The sequence below is a fragment of the Meriones unguiculatus genome, chromosome 1 (assembly GCF_030254825.1).
Source record: "Meriones unguiculatus strain TT.TT164.6M chromosome 1, Bangor_MerUng_6.1, whole genome shotgun sequence".
NCBI lineage: Eukaryota > Metazoa > Chordata > Mammalia > Rodentia > Muridae > Meriones > Meriones unguiculatus.
In genome coordinates this window covers 98,228,530-98,246,229 of record NC_083349.1, presented here as the reverse complement: position 1 = coordinate 98,246,229, position 17,700 = coordinate 98,228,530, and the positions used below count along the sequence as shown (strand labels likewise).

General features: G+C 42.7%; 1 protein-coding gene across 3 annotated transcripts in view; it reads right to left on the bottom strand.

Annotated features, from left to right (window-relative positions):
- Nucleotides 1-17,104, bottom strand: part of Thumpd2 (THUMP domain containing 2) — a 38,520-nt gene extending 21,416 nt beyond the window's left edge. Inside the window, exons 1-6 of one of the 3 annotated variants that reach the window (XM_060363838.1) lie at nucleotides 16,940-17,065; nucleotides 15,804-16,049; nucleotides 6,085-6,220; nucleotides 4,373-4,785; nucleotides 3,439-3,516; nucleotides 1,704-1,756 (exon numbers count right to left, since the gene is read on the bottom strand). In XM_060363838.1, the coding sequence (XP_060219821.1) occupies nucleotides 1,704-1,756; nucleotides 3,439-3,516; nucleotides 4,373-4,785; nucleotides 6,085-6,166 (626 nt within the window). In that variant the 5' untranslated portion in view covers nucleotides 6,167-6,220; nucleotides 15,804-16,049; nucleotides 16,940-17,065. Of the gene's footprint in view, nucleotides 1-1,703; nucleotides 1,757-3,438; nucleotides 3,517-4,372; nucleotides 4,786-6,084; nucleotides 6,221-15,803; nucleotides 16,050-16,939 lie in introns of all 3 variants that reach the window. The other 2 variants (XM_021639995.2, XM_021639993.2) reach the window with 2 other exon arrangements.
- Between the last annotated feature and the right edge of the window lie 596 nt (nucleotides 17,105-17,700).

Here is a 17,700-nt window from a genome sequence, read left to right as displayed (position 1 = left end):
CCTTTGCTCATCCTCTCAGCTGAGCACTCCTCTGAGACCACTACTTTCCTTCACCGAGCCAGTCAACTTAACCTACCCCAAGATCTCAATTGTAACCTTCTTATTATGTCGTACACTCCAGTTCCCAGGCTTAATTTTCAGGTACACATGTGCTTTTAAACTTTTAGCTTATTACCAATCATTATTGGAAATGCTATATGCATGACTTCCTGTGTTTCTACAAGTATAAAAAATTGGAACAATAAAATTTAATGAACTAAAAGCACATATAAAGCAATATATAAGTGCTGAATAAAAAAATAAGTTTTATATACAATTAAAAATTTAAAATATTGGTTTATTTGGTATTGGAATCTAAATATATCACTGTTGCATTTAGTTCTCAAGGGTTGAGATATTCTTTTTCTCGTCAGTTTCTAGATCCACCTTTTTTGGGGAGGGGGCTGGGAATGTAGTTGAGAAATACAATGTCTGAACTGCATGTGTGTGTGAAGTTGTAGGTTTGATTCCCAGCAATGAAATGAGGAAGAGAGATAGGGTGAAGAGAGAGGGGAGAGGGAGAGGCACACAGAGAGACAGAAATCAACTGAGACTTACTTTATGATAGGGATTCTTATAAAATAAAATATATAATTTATGTTGTAGGTGTTTTACATGGCCTTCCTACCTTTGTTTTGGTGATCGTTAATAAATACACAGCACAAATGTAATCGTTCTACAGTTTTCTCATTCTTCTGTCAGCAATCAGGGGTTTTAAAGAAGCCAGAGAGGCAGAAGTACTGGACTTAAAGTCCTTCGGGGCCCTGCAGCAAGGGCAGCCTGGAGACCATGAAGCACCAGCAAGTGAGGCTTGGTCTATAGAGCTGGCAATGAGGTAGTTGTGGCCCGGGGAAAGCAGCAGGCCACCAAGGCAGGTGGTGGGGAGACAGTGGTAGAGCCTGCCATATGACTGGCAATAAGCAGGGAGACTATCATGTGGCATCTGTGGGCATCTCAGCCTTGTGAGCTGCACAGCTCACCACTGCATGACTGCCATTATAATCACCTCAAACATTTTAAAATTCATTCTCATTTAAGATGGACAAAATAGGCACTTAAGGCAAATGTAGAATTAACAGAAAGGGGTAGATAAGTCCCTATATTATGTGAACAGTTAGACACACAAGACATTTTAAAATGCTATTAATATTTACATGCTTTCAAGAACTATTTGCATCTACCAGCGTTCTCCCCAAAACACCTAGAAAAAGCAACTATTGCCAGTAAGAATTCAGTAGATATGTTTGTTTTTACTTGGTATTCTGCGTAAGTAGTGAGGCACTTTGAAATGATTTCTAAAATGAGCAATAACCACTTGTAATAAAATAATAATGGCAATAGAATCTGGACAATATTCCATATGTATTTAAGCAACTATGCTTTATTTTTTTTTTTAATTACATTGCCAAGATGCCAATAGACTAACAATTTTAGCTTATACAGGGGCCTGTGTAAACTACTTAATAATAGAAATAATGAGGCATTGTTTTAAGATTTATGCTATAATCCATGAACGACTGTGGTCAACCTTTCTCAGCCCTAACTGGTCAGATCAAGGCCCACCCCCAAGCAAAGACCTCAGCCAACTTTGCCTCCTCTGCTGTCCAATACTCCAGACTACACAAGTAAAAGCAAGTTCTTAACTCTATACATACGACCGTTACCTGAACAGGGGAATCCCCACCACTGAGTAAGCATCACTCAGATGCACGAAGATCTGAAAGGACAAACACAGACATCAGGGTGGCACAAGAAAACATCACAGCAAGTCGCCGACAATCTGCAGCCTCCGTTTTGAGTTTATAAGGCCTGTATTTTAATAAGAAATGCCAAGACCTACTTGTCATGTCTGGAAAAACTCTATTATCTTTTGTCCTTAGCTAGAGGTGAACCAAACTTACATTCATTTCATAAAGAAAGTCAGGTCCAGTAGCGGGTCAGCTCCACGGAGTGGAGAACTCAGCCCTCCCTGCACTGGTGTCTGGCCCTAGGTCCTGGATACGGCTTTTAGACTGCGGCAGCCAGGACCTCCTCAGTCTGCTCCAACCTCAAGTGAGACTTGCAGCCGTCTGCCTGCCCCAGGGCACAGACAGCTTACGGCAGAGGAAGCTTCTCTAGCTGGCTCCCCGCTCTGTTATTCGCAGGTGAGGGTCTAGTTAAGTTTCTACTGCTGCAATAAACACCAGTACCAAATGCCACCCGGGGAGAGGGTTTATCTCAGTTTACAATGCTCAGGCCACACTCTATCACTGAGTGAGTCAGGAACTCAAGCAGACGCCACGGCTGAATGCTGCTTACTGGCTTGTTCCAATGGTTTGTTCATCTTGTTTTCTTGTACAATTGAGGATCACCTGCCCAGAGTGGCACTGCCATGCCCAGTGAGCTAGGCCCTCCCACATCAATCATTAATTAAGAACATGTCCCACAGACCCCCACCCCCACCCTGGGCCATCTCATGAAGACATTTTCACTGAGGTCTCTCTTCCCAAATAACTCAAGCTTGTGCCAAGCTGACAAAAACAAAACAAAACAAAAACAAAGCCTTTTCCTTTCCATCTGGTAGGTCCTGATGAGAATTTAATGCATCATCATTAGTAGCCCACATAAGATTAAAAAAAATGGGATTTTCTCTTACTATTATATTGTGATGAGATTTATTTCTAACATGGTGAACTACATGGTCCTTGGTACTTTCACCCAAAGTGTCTTTCCCACAATCTGCTGCTAGAGATTACACACTGAATGCAGGGCTTTACTCAAATTGGGTAAATGCTTTACCACTGAGCCACACCCCAGCCTTTAAGGTCAGGTTCAGTATTAGCACGTTTACCAGTCATTCCAATATGGAAAATTTTCATTAAGATTTGCATGAAATGGTCTCACATGTGGACAATTCCTCCATTGACTGAAACATCACAGCTGAACCTTCCAATTGTCTGATTATGCATTTTAGCAAAATTACTTAATAGAATTCTATTCAAATTTTAATATATATCGATCTCATTTTCACATACCAAATAAAGAACAGCTTCTCCCACTATAAAACTGATTTCCTACCACTGTTATAGAATAAGATTTGATTCTTCATCAGTTTGAGTCACACATTTTATTATACGTTGCCATAATATTAATTATGTTTTCGTATGATTACTTTAACCCACCACAGCTATTATTAGCTACATGAGACAATGGGTAGTAGCTAAACTGAGGATATTTTTGTGAGACAATTTTTACAGTGTACAGAGCTAGAGGAGAGAAGGAGAAAACAAGGAGAGAAGGTGAAGTGGGGAAAGACACCACCATGTCAAAGAATCTGGGGCTTTTTATAACTGCAGTCGAACTGAAAAGAACGGAAAGGAGCTGCTGCTGCTGTGTAGAAATGAGAGGAGTAGTCGTTACCTCTAAATTTGGATTCCTCAAATCAGCTTTCCATCCAAACTGCCTCATGAGAGCAATTCCAATCACTCTTCCTACCTCCTGCAAAGTGGCAAGTTACAGAAAAACAAGAACATAAGATAGAAGAAAATTTTAAAACAGATAAGAACTAGCAGTCTGGGAGGGAAAAAAAAAGCCCTATTACCTGATGGTAATAGCTGATATACCTCCAGATTGCTTATGCACAGCAACAGGGCTATATTTTACTTTCTCCATCTTTCAAACCCCTTGGGATTACTTTCTACTTGTAATCTCTACTCTTGCAGTCTAGGTGTGTGACATAAGACCATGATCTGATATGTGATCCTACTAATTAAGGAAATGAACACACACTAAATTATTAAGCATTAATTATTATTATCTTCTATGTTTATACATGACTAGGTCAGCTTCATTAAGACTCTGGGTTTGTGTGATTTTAAGTTTGGCTAAAAGATCCAGATGAACTGTGTGCTACTGAGCTTTGTAAGGGCCAACTAGTGAGGTCCTGGGATGGAAACAGGTGTCCTCCCCTCCCTAGACGGTTAGATTTCATGTGTAGTGGTGTATTTGTGGTCTCGGTCCCAGTGACAAGCCTACAAACATCACACAGTGCAGGGTGGTCCCCAGTAAGCATACAAACATAATGAAGAAGAACCCCGAATGTGTTAAGACCACAGCATTGGGATTTACAAATGAACCTAGGGAAACCATCAGGCAGAAAGCAAAAAAAGGCCATGATGTAGACTAGCACACCATTCCTCTGGAGCCTCTGAGGCTACGTTAAGAGGGAAACACACTTTCAAAGACAGTCAATCACATGAAGGCAGATGACCTCATCCTCTGTCTGGGCCGTGTTACCTGTTCTATAGAAGGTGTGCTTTTGGGAAGTGGGATCCCACCTGGGCGATGAGCATACCTGTCCAGTGATGGCCTTTCCAACATTCCCACTGCAGCGACAGGAAACCCTGAAAGTCAAGTCCTCCTGGTTCTGAGCACCACCTGCCTTCTCCACGGTATTCTGGAGTCCCTGTTGGTGGAGTTCATCCATCCTAGTGACAGCATCCCCCTGCTCCGCTGAGTCTTCTGGTAGTCTGTCCTGCCGGCCTTCTCTGTGACTCTCGCCAGCCACCCGTGTCTCCTCTAGCTTTAATTTCTTAGCAGCGATAATTTCATTTTCTCCTGCTTTTCGTTTTAGTGGGTTAGCATCCTTTTGAGGAAAATTTTCTCTTTTTGTATCAAGTTCGAGAAGTTTTTTCCAAAGTGAAATGGCCTTCCGCCAACTTCCTGGATCATCATTTATAAGTCTCTGCATTTCATTAAGTATTTTTCCTAAATAAACAAAACCTCAGTTTATCCATCCCATTGTCAAGCTTTATAGACAAGTGTCTATTATATACATCAACCCAGATTTTATGACCTTTATTTCTTTAAAATAGTTTACTGAATTGCTACATGAACAAAATTTTACTTTTATTTGGAATTTATATAATTTACCCTAAGAATATAAAGCAGAATAAATTTCACAATTTTATATTCAGAGTTCTAAGTTTTATTGAATCTGCCTGCCTCTGCCTCTGGAGTGCTGGGATCACATGTGTGTGCCACCATGCCTGGCTCAGATTGTGTGTTTATGCACAGACCTAGAAGGCAGAGTGACCTTTGAGATAACAGTGATCTTGCCCATGGGGGTGAGGGGAGAGGGAGAAAAGAAAAGGAAAAAAAGAAGGGGGGAAACATCAAGGTTTAGACACAAGAATAAACTGAAAAACAAGAGATCAGAAACAGAGCAGCTGAAGTTTGGACCCACTTCATTTAAGACCACAAAAATTTAACATAAATCTTAAAATGAGTTTCCATGAAATCAGACTTCAGATACACAAGACACTTACTGGCTAAAGCCTCCTCAGTCAACCTGAATGTTACCACTATAGTTCCTTCAAGATGACAGCACCAGGATGACTGCGAAGAAATTATGTTAGCCCCACAAACCATCAGGATTTGCTTTCATTTTTCCCTTCGAGTCTTGATTTCTGTCACTTTCATTTTTCTTGAAAAAGCTTCTTATAAATTTATGTAATTCTTTGATGTCTTATGCACATAACAATCAGAGTGAAGGTTAATGCAGTGTTAAATCCTGCAGTCTGACTTTTTAAATGGCTTTAACCACAATCTTGAAATTATTTATACAAGATAATTTTATACTTAGGGAGTAGTTAAGAAGTCTCCTAAGCTCCCTTTATACATAGTCATAAGTTTGTTGAAAACATTTCAGGTTCTAAGAGAGGAAAATTTTGCTATGTGGTAATTTTCCTACTCTAGCACTCAGTTAAAATTTATAAGATGACAGTTTTTATCAACTTGTGATGGATAACTGTATTCTGGTTATTATATGCTTTGAAAATCCAGTAATACAGTGGAGCATATTTGTCTCTAGAAAGAAAATATGTGAACAGTAAAACCCAGAAGGCAGATGGCAGGTTCCACAGAAGTAATGGAGCCTGCTACAGACACGTGACAGTACCAGGGCGCTGAAAACTGTAACTAAGGATGACACAGCATGAGTGAACCTCTGAGTGTGAAATGGAGACACAACTGCGGGCAGGTGAAAACAGTGGGAACATGCGGTACCTTTGTCCAGGGGAGAAACTGCAACTGGAGGCCGCTTCTTCATCAACAGAAACAGTCTCTCTGCTGACTTCAACTTCTTCATCAAGCTCAAATCTGAACAGGTGGTGAAAAATACTTTTCCTGAAATATATTCAACCTAGATACAGAAAAACATATGTTAATGTGGCTCTGGGTTGGAATAAGGACCACTTTCTTTTTCCCTGTGATCATTGGGGAACATCTATCTGAGGTTAGGTTCTGTAAAAGGGACTGCCAACATGCATTTTTCCTTTAAACACTTAACAACCCTAAGGTAGATTTTATCATGCCCATTTTCCACTTCAGAAACTGACATTTAGGGCAGGCTACATAATGTGCATAAGGTCACGTGGTCATATGAGTATGCTATTGCTTGTAACACACACACCCGCGTGACTAGAAAAAGATTAAGACACTATTCAGTAATTACACTGCCAAACCCCACCCACTACTTAAAAGTAGGCAAAAGAAAGGTATTAAGCATAGCACAACTTAGGTGTGTGGACCAAGGTGGATATTTATTAAACATTTCCATATCTAGCAGGGAACATACAACAAATGCTGAACAATAATGCAATAGATATATAAACTAAGATATGAACCTCCTAAGACAGCCCTATGTTAAATCCAGAAGGAAATGAAAAAGTTTAACTGCATATCAGCTGTACTGATGAGCGTCGCAGTATTTTAGCACCAAATACGGAAGCCACCATTTTTTTAAATGCCAGGGAAGAGTCCTGTAAGAGCCAGGAAGCAGGATTCTAACACAGAGGAGCAGGTGCAGAAGCAACGACCTGGCTGCAGTAAACTGTCAGCGTCCTGGCAGCACTGACTGAATTATGCTGATTGATCATGTCAGGGGGATAGATGGCATAGCTTAGGCCAGCCTGATATACGGCCATGAAATTCTGAGTACCACAGATGGTAATGGACAGCCATTAAAGAATTTTGATGAAAACTATGACAGCAATGATTTAGTTGACAGAAAAATTACCTTGGAAGCAGCATAAAAGACGGGATGTGGAATGTGATGCTGGAGGGAAAAACAGATTGCTGAGGTAGAAACGATGGGACACATGGCCATGGAACAGGAAAATTAATAGGAGTGAGACATTACACATCACACAGAAACAGTCTTTGGGAAGCATGTGGTACACTGGGAAGGAAGGGAAGTGGGAAACTAACTGATCACAGGGAATTGAATGTCGCGTGGAAAGTATGGACTGTCTTGGAGTGCTACTTTTCACAGTGGTCATGGCTGACTGACACAATCCTAAGTTACCTGGTGCTTTTTGTTGAGTGTGTACTCTGAAGGGTCATTTGTGGTGACAGTGAAAGGTGGTAGAACTTCTAGGTTTGGCCTAGCAAGCAATGATTGGGTCACACCAACCTTGAAACCACTGCTGGTCACCTGATTACCACTGGGTCTCTTAACAGTAGCTACTTAATTCCCAGAAAAGCAGGTTGCTATAAAAGAAAAGCTTGGATCTTACTCCTCTCCTGCAGAAAGCTCCTTCAGACTGGCTCTCATAGCTTCTCCACCTCACAGCGACAGATGGCATGGCCATTCCAGATACTATCCATGCTATTTCAACTTTCCCCTACCAGAATGTTGAGTCAAAAAAGTTCTTTTCTTTGTATGTTACCTAGGACCAGCTATTCTACCAAGCGTGCAGAATGAACTATTGAAACCACATGCTTACGAAGCTACCATTCAAGGGCTGGAGAGATGACTCAGCAGGTAAGAGCACTGACCGCTCCTTTAGAGGATCTGGGTTAGATTCCCAGCACCTGCACTGGGGCTCACAACCACTTAAGTTCCAGTTTCAGGGATCCAGTGCTTTTTTTCCTGACCTTTGGAAGCATATGGCTCACACAAGGTGCACAGACACCCATGCAGGGAAAGCACCAATACACATAAGATAAAATAAATCTTATTTTTAAAAGAGGTCATTGTACAACTTAAAATCCTTGCCAAGATCCCTCCCACCAAACAAAACAAAACAAAAAAAAAAAAAAAACAAAAGTACTTTATGAAGATGAATGGTTTTAAGACTAAGCAATAGGGACAGAAGAGATGGCTCAGTGGTCAGGAGCACTTGCTGTTCTTGCAAAGGACCTGGTTCCTAACACCCAAACGGCTGCTTACAACAATCTGTAACTCCAGTTCCAAGGCATCTGATGTCATTTTGGCATCTAAGTGCATGAATATGATATAGTCACATGCAGCAAAACACTGATACACATTTTAAAAAGAGAGATTAATTAAAATACCAAATCCATTTCCAAAACCCAAGTCAGTGTTACTGTCATTAGAATTGACATAAGGCTTACTAGTAAAGGCACATCATCAAAAGTAGCTTCCTAATTTAGTCACTGTGAGAATCACATAGTTACATATGTGAATATAAGCGATTTTCTCTTTGGGAATATTAGCATTATCTCAAAGGAGGAGGCAGAATGAAGTTTCGTATTTAAGATGTCATCACCTGCTAACACTAGTATTTCCCTTTTCCTCCAGCTTTTTTGCATTGCTTTTGGGGTAAGATTTATTTTTATTATCTGTATTATGTGTATGTATGTAGATAAGCACATGTGTGTCTGGCTGACGTGAGATGTCATAGATGTCGGAATCTTCCTGGAGTTGAAGTTATAGGCAACTGTCAACTGTGTGACGTGGCTCTGGGAACCTACCTCAGATCCTCAGCGAGAGTGATACAGTATTCTAGCATCTCTCTCAACTTATCCATTTTAAAATGTTATTTACGCATATGTGTATGCCATGCGTGTTTGGGTACTCATGGAGGCTACACGGATCCTTTGGAACTGAAAGTGGGTGTGGTGTGGTGTGGTGTGGGTGTGGGGGGACTAAACTCGGGTCCTCTGCAAGAGCAGCAAGTGCTCTTAACCTCTGAGCCATCCCTCCAGCCACTCGCCCCGCTACTACTTTTAATGTTTATTTACTTGTGTGAACGTGTACTTCCGGGACATGTGTGTCACAGTGATTAGCGTACGTGGAGGTCTAAGAACAACTTAAGGAGGCAGCTGTCTTCTTCCACCATGGGGGTCCTGGAGACTGACCTCAGATCGCCATGCTTGGGAGCAAGCGTCTTTCCCCAGGAGGATCTCTCAGACCTTGATTTATTGCTTCTGACTGATCATATTCAATTATAAAATTTCATCTCAATATTGTTATTTGAAAGCTGTTTAAGAGTTGTTTCACCCATTTTGAATCAAATGCAAATGAAGTGTCTAAACCAACTGGCCTAATGTCTAACGAATGCCTCTGCAGACGAGCTAAGAGTCCTTCTTAGCTGGCATGTCTAAGTAATTAGCATTTCTGCCTTTCCTTTCAAATTCATGGACTGAAGATTAGTTGATGTTTAAATTTAGGTAAAACATACTATCACTGGCATGTACCAAAATTCTAATTCTACAGACACTGTTTAGACCTGGAATGAATTTTGAAGCACTAAGTGATCTGTTATGGTGGTATCTGAGTTTGTTTTGGTTCATTTTTCACAACTGAGTTTAAAAATAGATTTAATCTTCAAAATGGCATCAAATGGAAAGAAAAAAGAAAAATGTTCAGAATCTTGAAAATGCATATACAAGCATTCCATCCCACAGAAATAACTACGAAGTAACCCCCTTAGCTTTAGCTATCCCCTACTGTCGTGACACTATTAAGAAAGGAAAAACTGGTTGGCCTACTGAAGGCTTGGGTTAATAGTCTCTGCTGTGCACGTTTACAGAGATCAATGAACCAATCGACAGGAGCTTCTGCTTAGCTAGCGCAACGCCACCTCTGCAATGTTCAATTTTATCTTAAAGGTAACTAACGCTACTGTGATCCTTACCAAAAATTAGTGTTTATGACATTACGTATTGTTATAAAGAGGTTTTTCTGCACATAAAGTGATCTAAGTGTGTATGAACTATTTTTAAATACCTGCACACCTTTAAAGACATCTACATCACCACCGGAACATGGGGATGGAGATGTAAGCTTCAATCTGACCAAACTCTAGACACAAGTTAACAGGAACCCAGTTTGCTGGAAATGCAGAGGATGGAGCTTCCATGCGCCCCAATACTCCTGTGCTGGAAATAGAATTCTCAATACATTATGGGAGGTTGGAGCTCTCTAAGGCAGAGCTCTGCCGTGGATAAATGTTTCTGAGGAAATGGGATGGTTATAAAGATGAACTTTTTCTCTCCGGAAACTATCTGCCATGTTAGAAGGTGGCAAGAAGACCCTCATAGATACAGTCCCTCAGTCTTGGCCTTCTAAACCTGTAGGACTGTAAAAAGGGCATTTCTCTTCTTTACACAACATTCAATCTGCAGAATTCCTTTATGGCAATACAGAGGATCAAGACACAGAGGAACACATTAAACCCTGCCATGGAAATGTTGGTGTCTTAGTTACTTTTCTATCACTGTGAAGACACAGCACAACCAAGGCAACTTTTAAAAGAAACCATTTAATTGGGGGCTTGCTTACAGTCTCAGAGGGTTGGCAATGATCATCACGATGAGGACAATGGTGGTAAGGTCGGCAGGCAGGCACAATGCTGGAGCAACAGCTGAGAGCTGAAGTCTTTTCCTCAAGATGGAGGCAGAGAGAGAAGGTGGGAGAGCCAGACAGCCCCCCCCACACAAACAGGATGAGCTTTTGTGAAACCTCAAGGCCCATCTACAGTGACACGCCTCCTTCACAAGGCCACACCTCCTAATTCTTCCTTAACAGACCAATTGGAACCAAACATTCAAATAAAAGAGTATTAGAAGGGGTCATTCTCATCCAAACCACCACAGCTGGCAAGTCTAGACTAGGGTAACTTTGTATCCAATCCAAGAGCCACCAGGATGTGTAGTTTGGGAGCACCTGAAGTATCACCAAGGTGTGGGGAAACAAGTATACTTTCAATGGGGCATCAGTGACCCTCTTCAATAGCATAGCCAGGGAGGGTCAGAAAACTGGCCCTGGTGAGCTGAGAATGGCTTAACTTTAAAAGGAATGTAAATAGAACAACAAAGAAGAAAATGTAGCAGAAATCACAGATGAGTAATAAAGCCTACAGGAAATGAGATAGGAGCTGAACATGAGGCACACAGCTTTTATTTTAGATTGCTTGGCTTAAGGGCAAACAACCCAGTCACTTTAAAATGAAAATTCTGAGAGAAATAGAGGTAAATTTATAGATTAGATGAAAAAGAATATCAACCAATCACAATGTGTGGATGGTATTTAAATCCCTACTTTTACACAAACAAAAGTGATATTATAAAACAAATTCAACTTTGAATACTAATTAGGTATTTGATGATAAGGAATGATATTTTTAGCGGTGTAAATGATAAGGTGACATACTTTAAAAAGTCTTCATCTCCTTTACATCACACTATATACCTGCTGTGAACATCATAATTTAGAGATACATAAGTAAACATGCTGATGAAATGATTCCTGGGATTTGCTTAGGAATATTATGGGTTGGAAATGTGGCAGGAGGGATGAATGGAGCAGAATTCACTGTTGATGTCTAAGACAGCTGGTTGATGAGCAGGGAGAATTCACAGTATTATTCTGTTTGTTTTTGTGTCCATGAAAACAGCTAAAAGGAATACACAGGAGGCTATCTGCTGCAAGCTGTTGTGGAAGATTTACCTGAGTGGCAGTCACCTGGGAAGGGAGAGCGTGCTCATGCAAACACCTGGGCTCAGCAGCCACACTGCTGAAAGGAAAACCTTTTGGGGCTGGCACCCAGGAATATGCACCTTCAACAAGCTTCCCTGGTGCGTCTTAACATCCACTAAAATTGTAAAAACACTGATTGAAATTGAGTGATTACCTTCTAAAAGTAAACAATCACTTCTGAATTAATTTGTTTTATAAATTCAGATGTTTGAATATTAATTTTCTTCCAGCAAACCCAAATCCCTAGGAGACTCTTTCACCACAAGAAGGATTTTTATGTCTCCCTGTGCAACTCATTTTGGAGGAAAGCATTTATGGAACACCAACTGTTTGCCATGCACTCCTTGCTAGCTGCCTTTAGCTGAATGATACTGTGAAAGTAAGGGTCAGCCAAGGAAAAGTGAAGCTTAGAAATCTGAAGAATTTATCCGAAATCACGTATCTACTGAAGAACAGTGTAAGAGCTGAATGTTTGTTCTTCACCATGGACACAGACCTCACTCAGTGCTACAGGGGAGGTCCGCACACTGCACCTGGTCCTCTGTGCCTGCAGAAGACCCCTTGGTGGATTCGGTGAATCCCAAAAAATAGTTGGGAAGTATACCTTGGTCTATGCTGACCATGCACAGACTCCTTCCTTGGCATTATTATTTCCCAAACAATTTGTTCAACAACGGACACAGCATTAGTGCCCTCCCTCATCTGGACAGAGTTCATGCGTGCAAGTTATCAGCAAACACTCCACTACTGTGGGTACAGATTCAAGAAATCATGCATTTTTGTACAAGGAAAAGAGAGGTGTCTTAGAATCCTCCTCCTCAGATATTAAGGTGAGGCAGATTAGAGGGACCCCTCTTCGGGCAGAAGGTAAGTTTACTGTTCCAGTACTGTTAAACGCCGACATTAATGATTGCAAATAATTTTTTTCCCCAAATACCCTCTTAGTCTTTGTTTTTCCTTTAAATAAACTAAGATGTTGTGGGCTGGGGAAATTTGACTCTCTGAGTGCTTTAGACCTTTCTCTAGTGCTCTGGCTGCTTTTAGTAAGGACTGTCAGTCAGCTGTGTAGCTAGACTACCTTAATACCAATGTAGACACTCTGGACCCTCCATGGAGGTCCTGAGGAAGGTGCAAGGCAATCATAGCTGTTTGCTGCAAAAGCACAATTCATTTAAAAAGACACCTGTTCAGCTATGGCTTTTTCAAACACTTTATATTGGACATCCCCCACCCCCTTTGATATTACATGTCTTGGTAAACTATACCTGACCCTGCGGACCCAGCGTTTATTCTTATTCAGAGGGGGTGCATTTTGCTTGACAGCCCAGCAAAAGGCGAGTGGTTGGTGCAAACAGTTCATCATTTGCATGAGGGACCTGCCATGATTGGTTTCATTTGTAGGCAGGACTGTATTTGGTCCATGTAAATATACATCCTCATTACATCCCTTTATAGCTGTAAAAAGCAAGCTGTTTAGCTTACTTTTTGATCCAGCTGGGACACACCCTTCTTACCTGGTATTTTTGCAAAATTAGTACCAATAAAAGGCTTCTTTCAAATGATCTTTTTTTGTGTGTGTGTGTGTCTATTTTTAATCTTTATCACTAAGGTGGGATGAGTTGGTGACACAGAGAAAATGGCAGAAAAGGTGGCAAGGCCAGCTTCAGAAGCAGAGGTGGCAGTAATATTAAGAGGACATTGGCCCCAGGGAATAACCAGGAGAGAAAAAATAGAGAACAGTGGCAAAAAGAACAAGGGTTCTAAAAAGTGAAGATGAGAAATGGTGGGCCCTGGTTGCTAGAAGAATTTAGGGGGTTGCCAACCTTAAAGGCCAAGGTTCTCAGCCCAATTGCTCTAACAGGAGCCACGGCCAAGGCCTCAGGGTCCTGATACTCCAGGCCCAAGAGCTATAAATCAGCAGCCATTACTCCTTACTGCTGCTATCTGCAGCTGCCACTCACTGCTGCTGAAAGCCAGGGATTACAAAAGGATTAGGGTTGCTGATGGGCAAAGCCCAGAGAAATAAGGCTCCATCTTGAGATCCTCAGGCCACAGAGCTGCAGTTCTCAACCTGTGGGGTGTGACTCCTTCAGGGGGTGAGGTCAAATGACACTTTCACAGGGGTTGCCTAACACCACTGGAAAACACAGATATTTACATTGTGATTCTTAACAGCAGCAAAATTACAGTTATGAAGCAGCAACAAAAAACCAATTTGCCTACTCAACCTTGTTCGTAGCAGCTTCATTCGTAATAGCCAGAATCTGGACACAACCCGGATGTCCCTCAACAGAGGAATGAATACAGAATTTGTGGTACATATATACAATGGAATACTACCCAGCAATTAAAAACAAAGAAATCATGAAATTTGCAGGCCAATGGTGAAATCTAGAAAAGATTGTCCTGATCATCATCTGCTTCATCCCAGAAACAGAAAGACACACAGGGTATATACTCACTTTTAAGTGGATAATATATAGGTCCACTTTTAAGTGGACCTATAATATAGGATAATCGTACTAAAATCCGTACACCTAAGGAAGCTAAGCAAGAAGGAGGACCCCGGATAAGATGCTCAATCCTCACTCAGAAAGGCAAACAGAAGGACATTGGAAGAGGTAGAGAACAGGGAACAGGACAGGAGTCAACCACAGAGGGCCTCTGAAAGACTCTATCCAGCAGGGTATCAAAGCAGATGCTGAGACTCATAGCCAAACTTTGGGCAGAGTACAGGGAATCTTATGAAAGAAGGGGGAGATAGAAAGACCTGGAGGTTGACAGAAGCCCCACACGGAGAGCAACAGAACCACAAAATCTGGGCCCAGGAATCTTTTCTGAGACTGATACTCCATCCCAGGACCATTCATGGAGATAACCTAGAACCCCTGCACAGATGTAGCCCATGGCAACTCAGTCTCCAAGTGGGTACCCTAGTAAGGGGAACAGGTGCTGTCTCTGACATGAACTCAGTGGCCTGCTCTTTGATCTCCTCCCCCTCAGGGGGGAGCAGCCTTGCCAGGCCACAGAGGAAGACGATGCAGCCAGTCCTGATGAGACCTGATAAGCTAGGGTCAGAGGGAAGGGGAGGATGACCTCCCCTATCAGTGAACTGGGGAAGGGGCATGGGAGGAGATGAGGGAGGGACGGTGGGATTGGGAGGGGCTGAAGGAGGGCTGCAGCTGAGATACAAAGTGAATAAACTGTAATTAATAAAAAATAAATAAATAACCCCAACAATTTGCCCTTGGGGGTCACCACAACATGAGGAACTGAATTAAGGGATCACAGCACTAGGACGGGTGAGAACCACTGCCATAAACAGAGGTTCAGTATCTAAAGTCTGGAGCAAAAGGCACCGCACTGTGGGAATATGAGGCTGTTGGCCTCTGGACCTGCCTGCCAGTCCAGCCCCAAGGCCTTGGGCACTCAAGGTCCTAGGACTGCCAAAACTAGAAGAGTGCCCAAACTAGCTCACTTACCTAGCCATGGTTCCAACACAGGTGACAGTAAAGGATCCGGCTGACAGGAACAGAATAACTCAGCCTAGTGGTCAAATATATGTGCCCCTACCAGTGTCAGTTTGCTTATGTCTTTGCAAAAGGGAAGCTTAGGTGACATAAACCTCAGAGGATTAAATCATAATATGTGTATAACATCTAATATCTTAAGTGCTTAGGAGCTGTTAGAGCCATCCTGAATTAATAACTACTGCAACTAACTTAGAGAGTTTTCCTCCTAGTCAGGGCAGCTGGGATGCAATTTGAGGGGCATTTGTTCAGATTCTCCTTTCCACATATCTCTATTCCTAAAACCATGCCAGAGAAGAATATGAAAATTCTCTTGGTATTTATCTATCTGCATTTGATGTCAAGAAAGTTTCTCTTATATTGAACTGAATTCTTGTTGTTCAAGTTTTCCTCGGATGATTTTGTCTTTAGAGGAGACAAATAGGATCCCTTTTCTAACAATCTTAGATAAGCAGATTGGGTCATACCTTGTCATTCCCACACTAAGCTCGCCAAGTACAACACAAATCCCAGGGCAGCACTGTATCTGGGCACACGGCTGACTTGATTTCAGAATCTGAGTATCATTTTGTAGCTACATGACTTGAAAACATCAGTGGATTCACTGGTTAAGACCAGGCATTATTCTTGTAGAGGACGCATGTTCGGGTCCTAGCACGCATGCTGGGCAGCTCACAGCCACCTGTAACTCCAGCTCCAGGCAGATGAGATGTCTCATGTAAGCACACACAAAATTAAAAGAAAAACAAAGACAAACCTTAAATCCTCGATTAACGCAGGGACTGCTATATAGAGACTATTTTAGACAGGTTACATTCAACACTTTTAATTCAAATGGCAGCAGTCCAATGTGGCAGTGGTCACTCTTGTTAACTCTCCCGCTGCACCTGTGGACCATCACAGACACTCCTTTTGTGGGCTTCGAACACTGCTCGCAGAAGTGAGCAGCTAGTTTGGTTTTAGCAAGCTTTCCCTTTCCGAGAACACACCATACACAAAAGTACTGACCTGTCCCATGACATCTTTTCCCTCTGCTTTCAAAGAAGCAAGTTGGCACATTTAAGATCTGTCCACTTGTTACTCGCAGAAACTCAAAGGTTGCCAGGAGGCCGGCAGGAGCGTCTTATTTTTCTAGCTACTGTTAACCCGTGTGTTTTAGGTGTACTTTTTAATGCTTCACAGATAACCCACAAAGTAAAACCCAACTTCGTCAAGAAAGTAACAAGATTCAAAAAACTGGGCCTGTAAAGAATATTTGCATTTAAGGTATAAAGGAAGGATTCTAACTCCAGGTACTTCCATTTCATGGTTTCTTTTGGGGGGGGGGGGGATTGGGATGTGGGGAAGCCAGGACGAACCTGGCTTCCGCACGCTTCCGTTTAAAACTTTGGCGGTGACAGACGTGCGCTGACCAGGCTGGATAGAGAACGCAAGCACCAACCATCTGGGTGCTGACAGCAGCCATCGCAGGATCTGAGTGAGGCCCAAGGCCCGCAGGGATGGGGTCCTTCCCGGGCCTGAGACCCCAAACTGGAGGCGAGGGGATCCAGGGCTCCGGGACCCGACGGGACGCGGCCTCCCCAGCACGGCGAGCCTGACTCACCTGCGTGGCCTCCAGCCGCGCGCGCACCTCCCGCATCAGGAACGGCTCCAGGCCGCGGCCCGCGGTGCAGAAGAACCGGGCGCCCGCGGCGGGGTCGGAACCCGGACCTGACCCGGCGGCCGCCATTGCGCCCCGGCGCGGCCCCGAGGCCCGGTCACGTGGGCTCGGGCGCGCACCCCGGCGCTCTCGGAGGAACGCGCCCCTGAGCGTCGGCTTCGCAGGCGCGCCCCCTATGGGACGTCCTGGAAACTACACCGAGCCTCCTGCAGCCAGGATCCCGAGGATGCTCTCCTGACTCTGCACCAAAGCCTGGGCGGGAACTCAGGGGGCCAAGGGCAGAAATTCCTGTTCTCCAACAAAACGTCTCTATGTTCCCGAAACTTGTTGCAGTTCTTGCACTTGCCCAGACGTCGAGGTAAATAATGAATGTTCCACTCAGCTTAGTCCACCAGATTTGAGTAACTAGTGACAGTATTTGAACGGTATTTTTTTTTAACCCTTGTTTTAAAATGATAAAGAAAATATGACATATGTAGAATAAAATCTATTTCTAATTCGACCACATTAAATTAGCTACGTGGTTCGTATTGAATCAGCCACATAGACATTGTTAAGTGAACGTTTTTGGAAATAACCTCTCGCATAGTCCAGAAATGGATGCCAGTGGGTAACTGATATTCTCTCCCCACTCACACACTGGTCAGCTCACGGATGGTTGAGGCAGTACGACAAAGTTCCTTATGGAGTCCTTTCACCTGAGC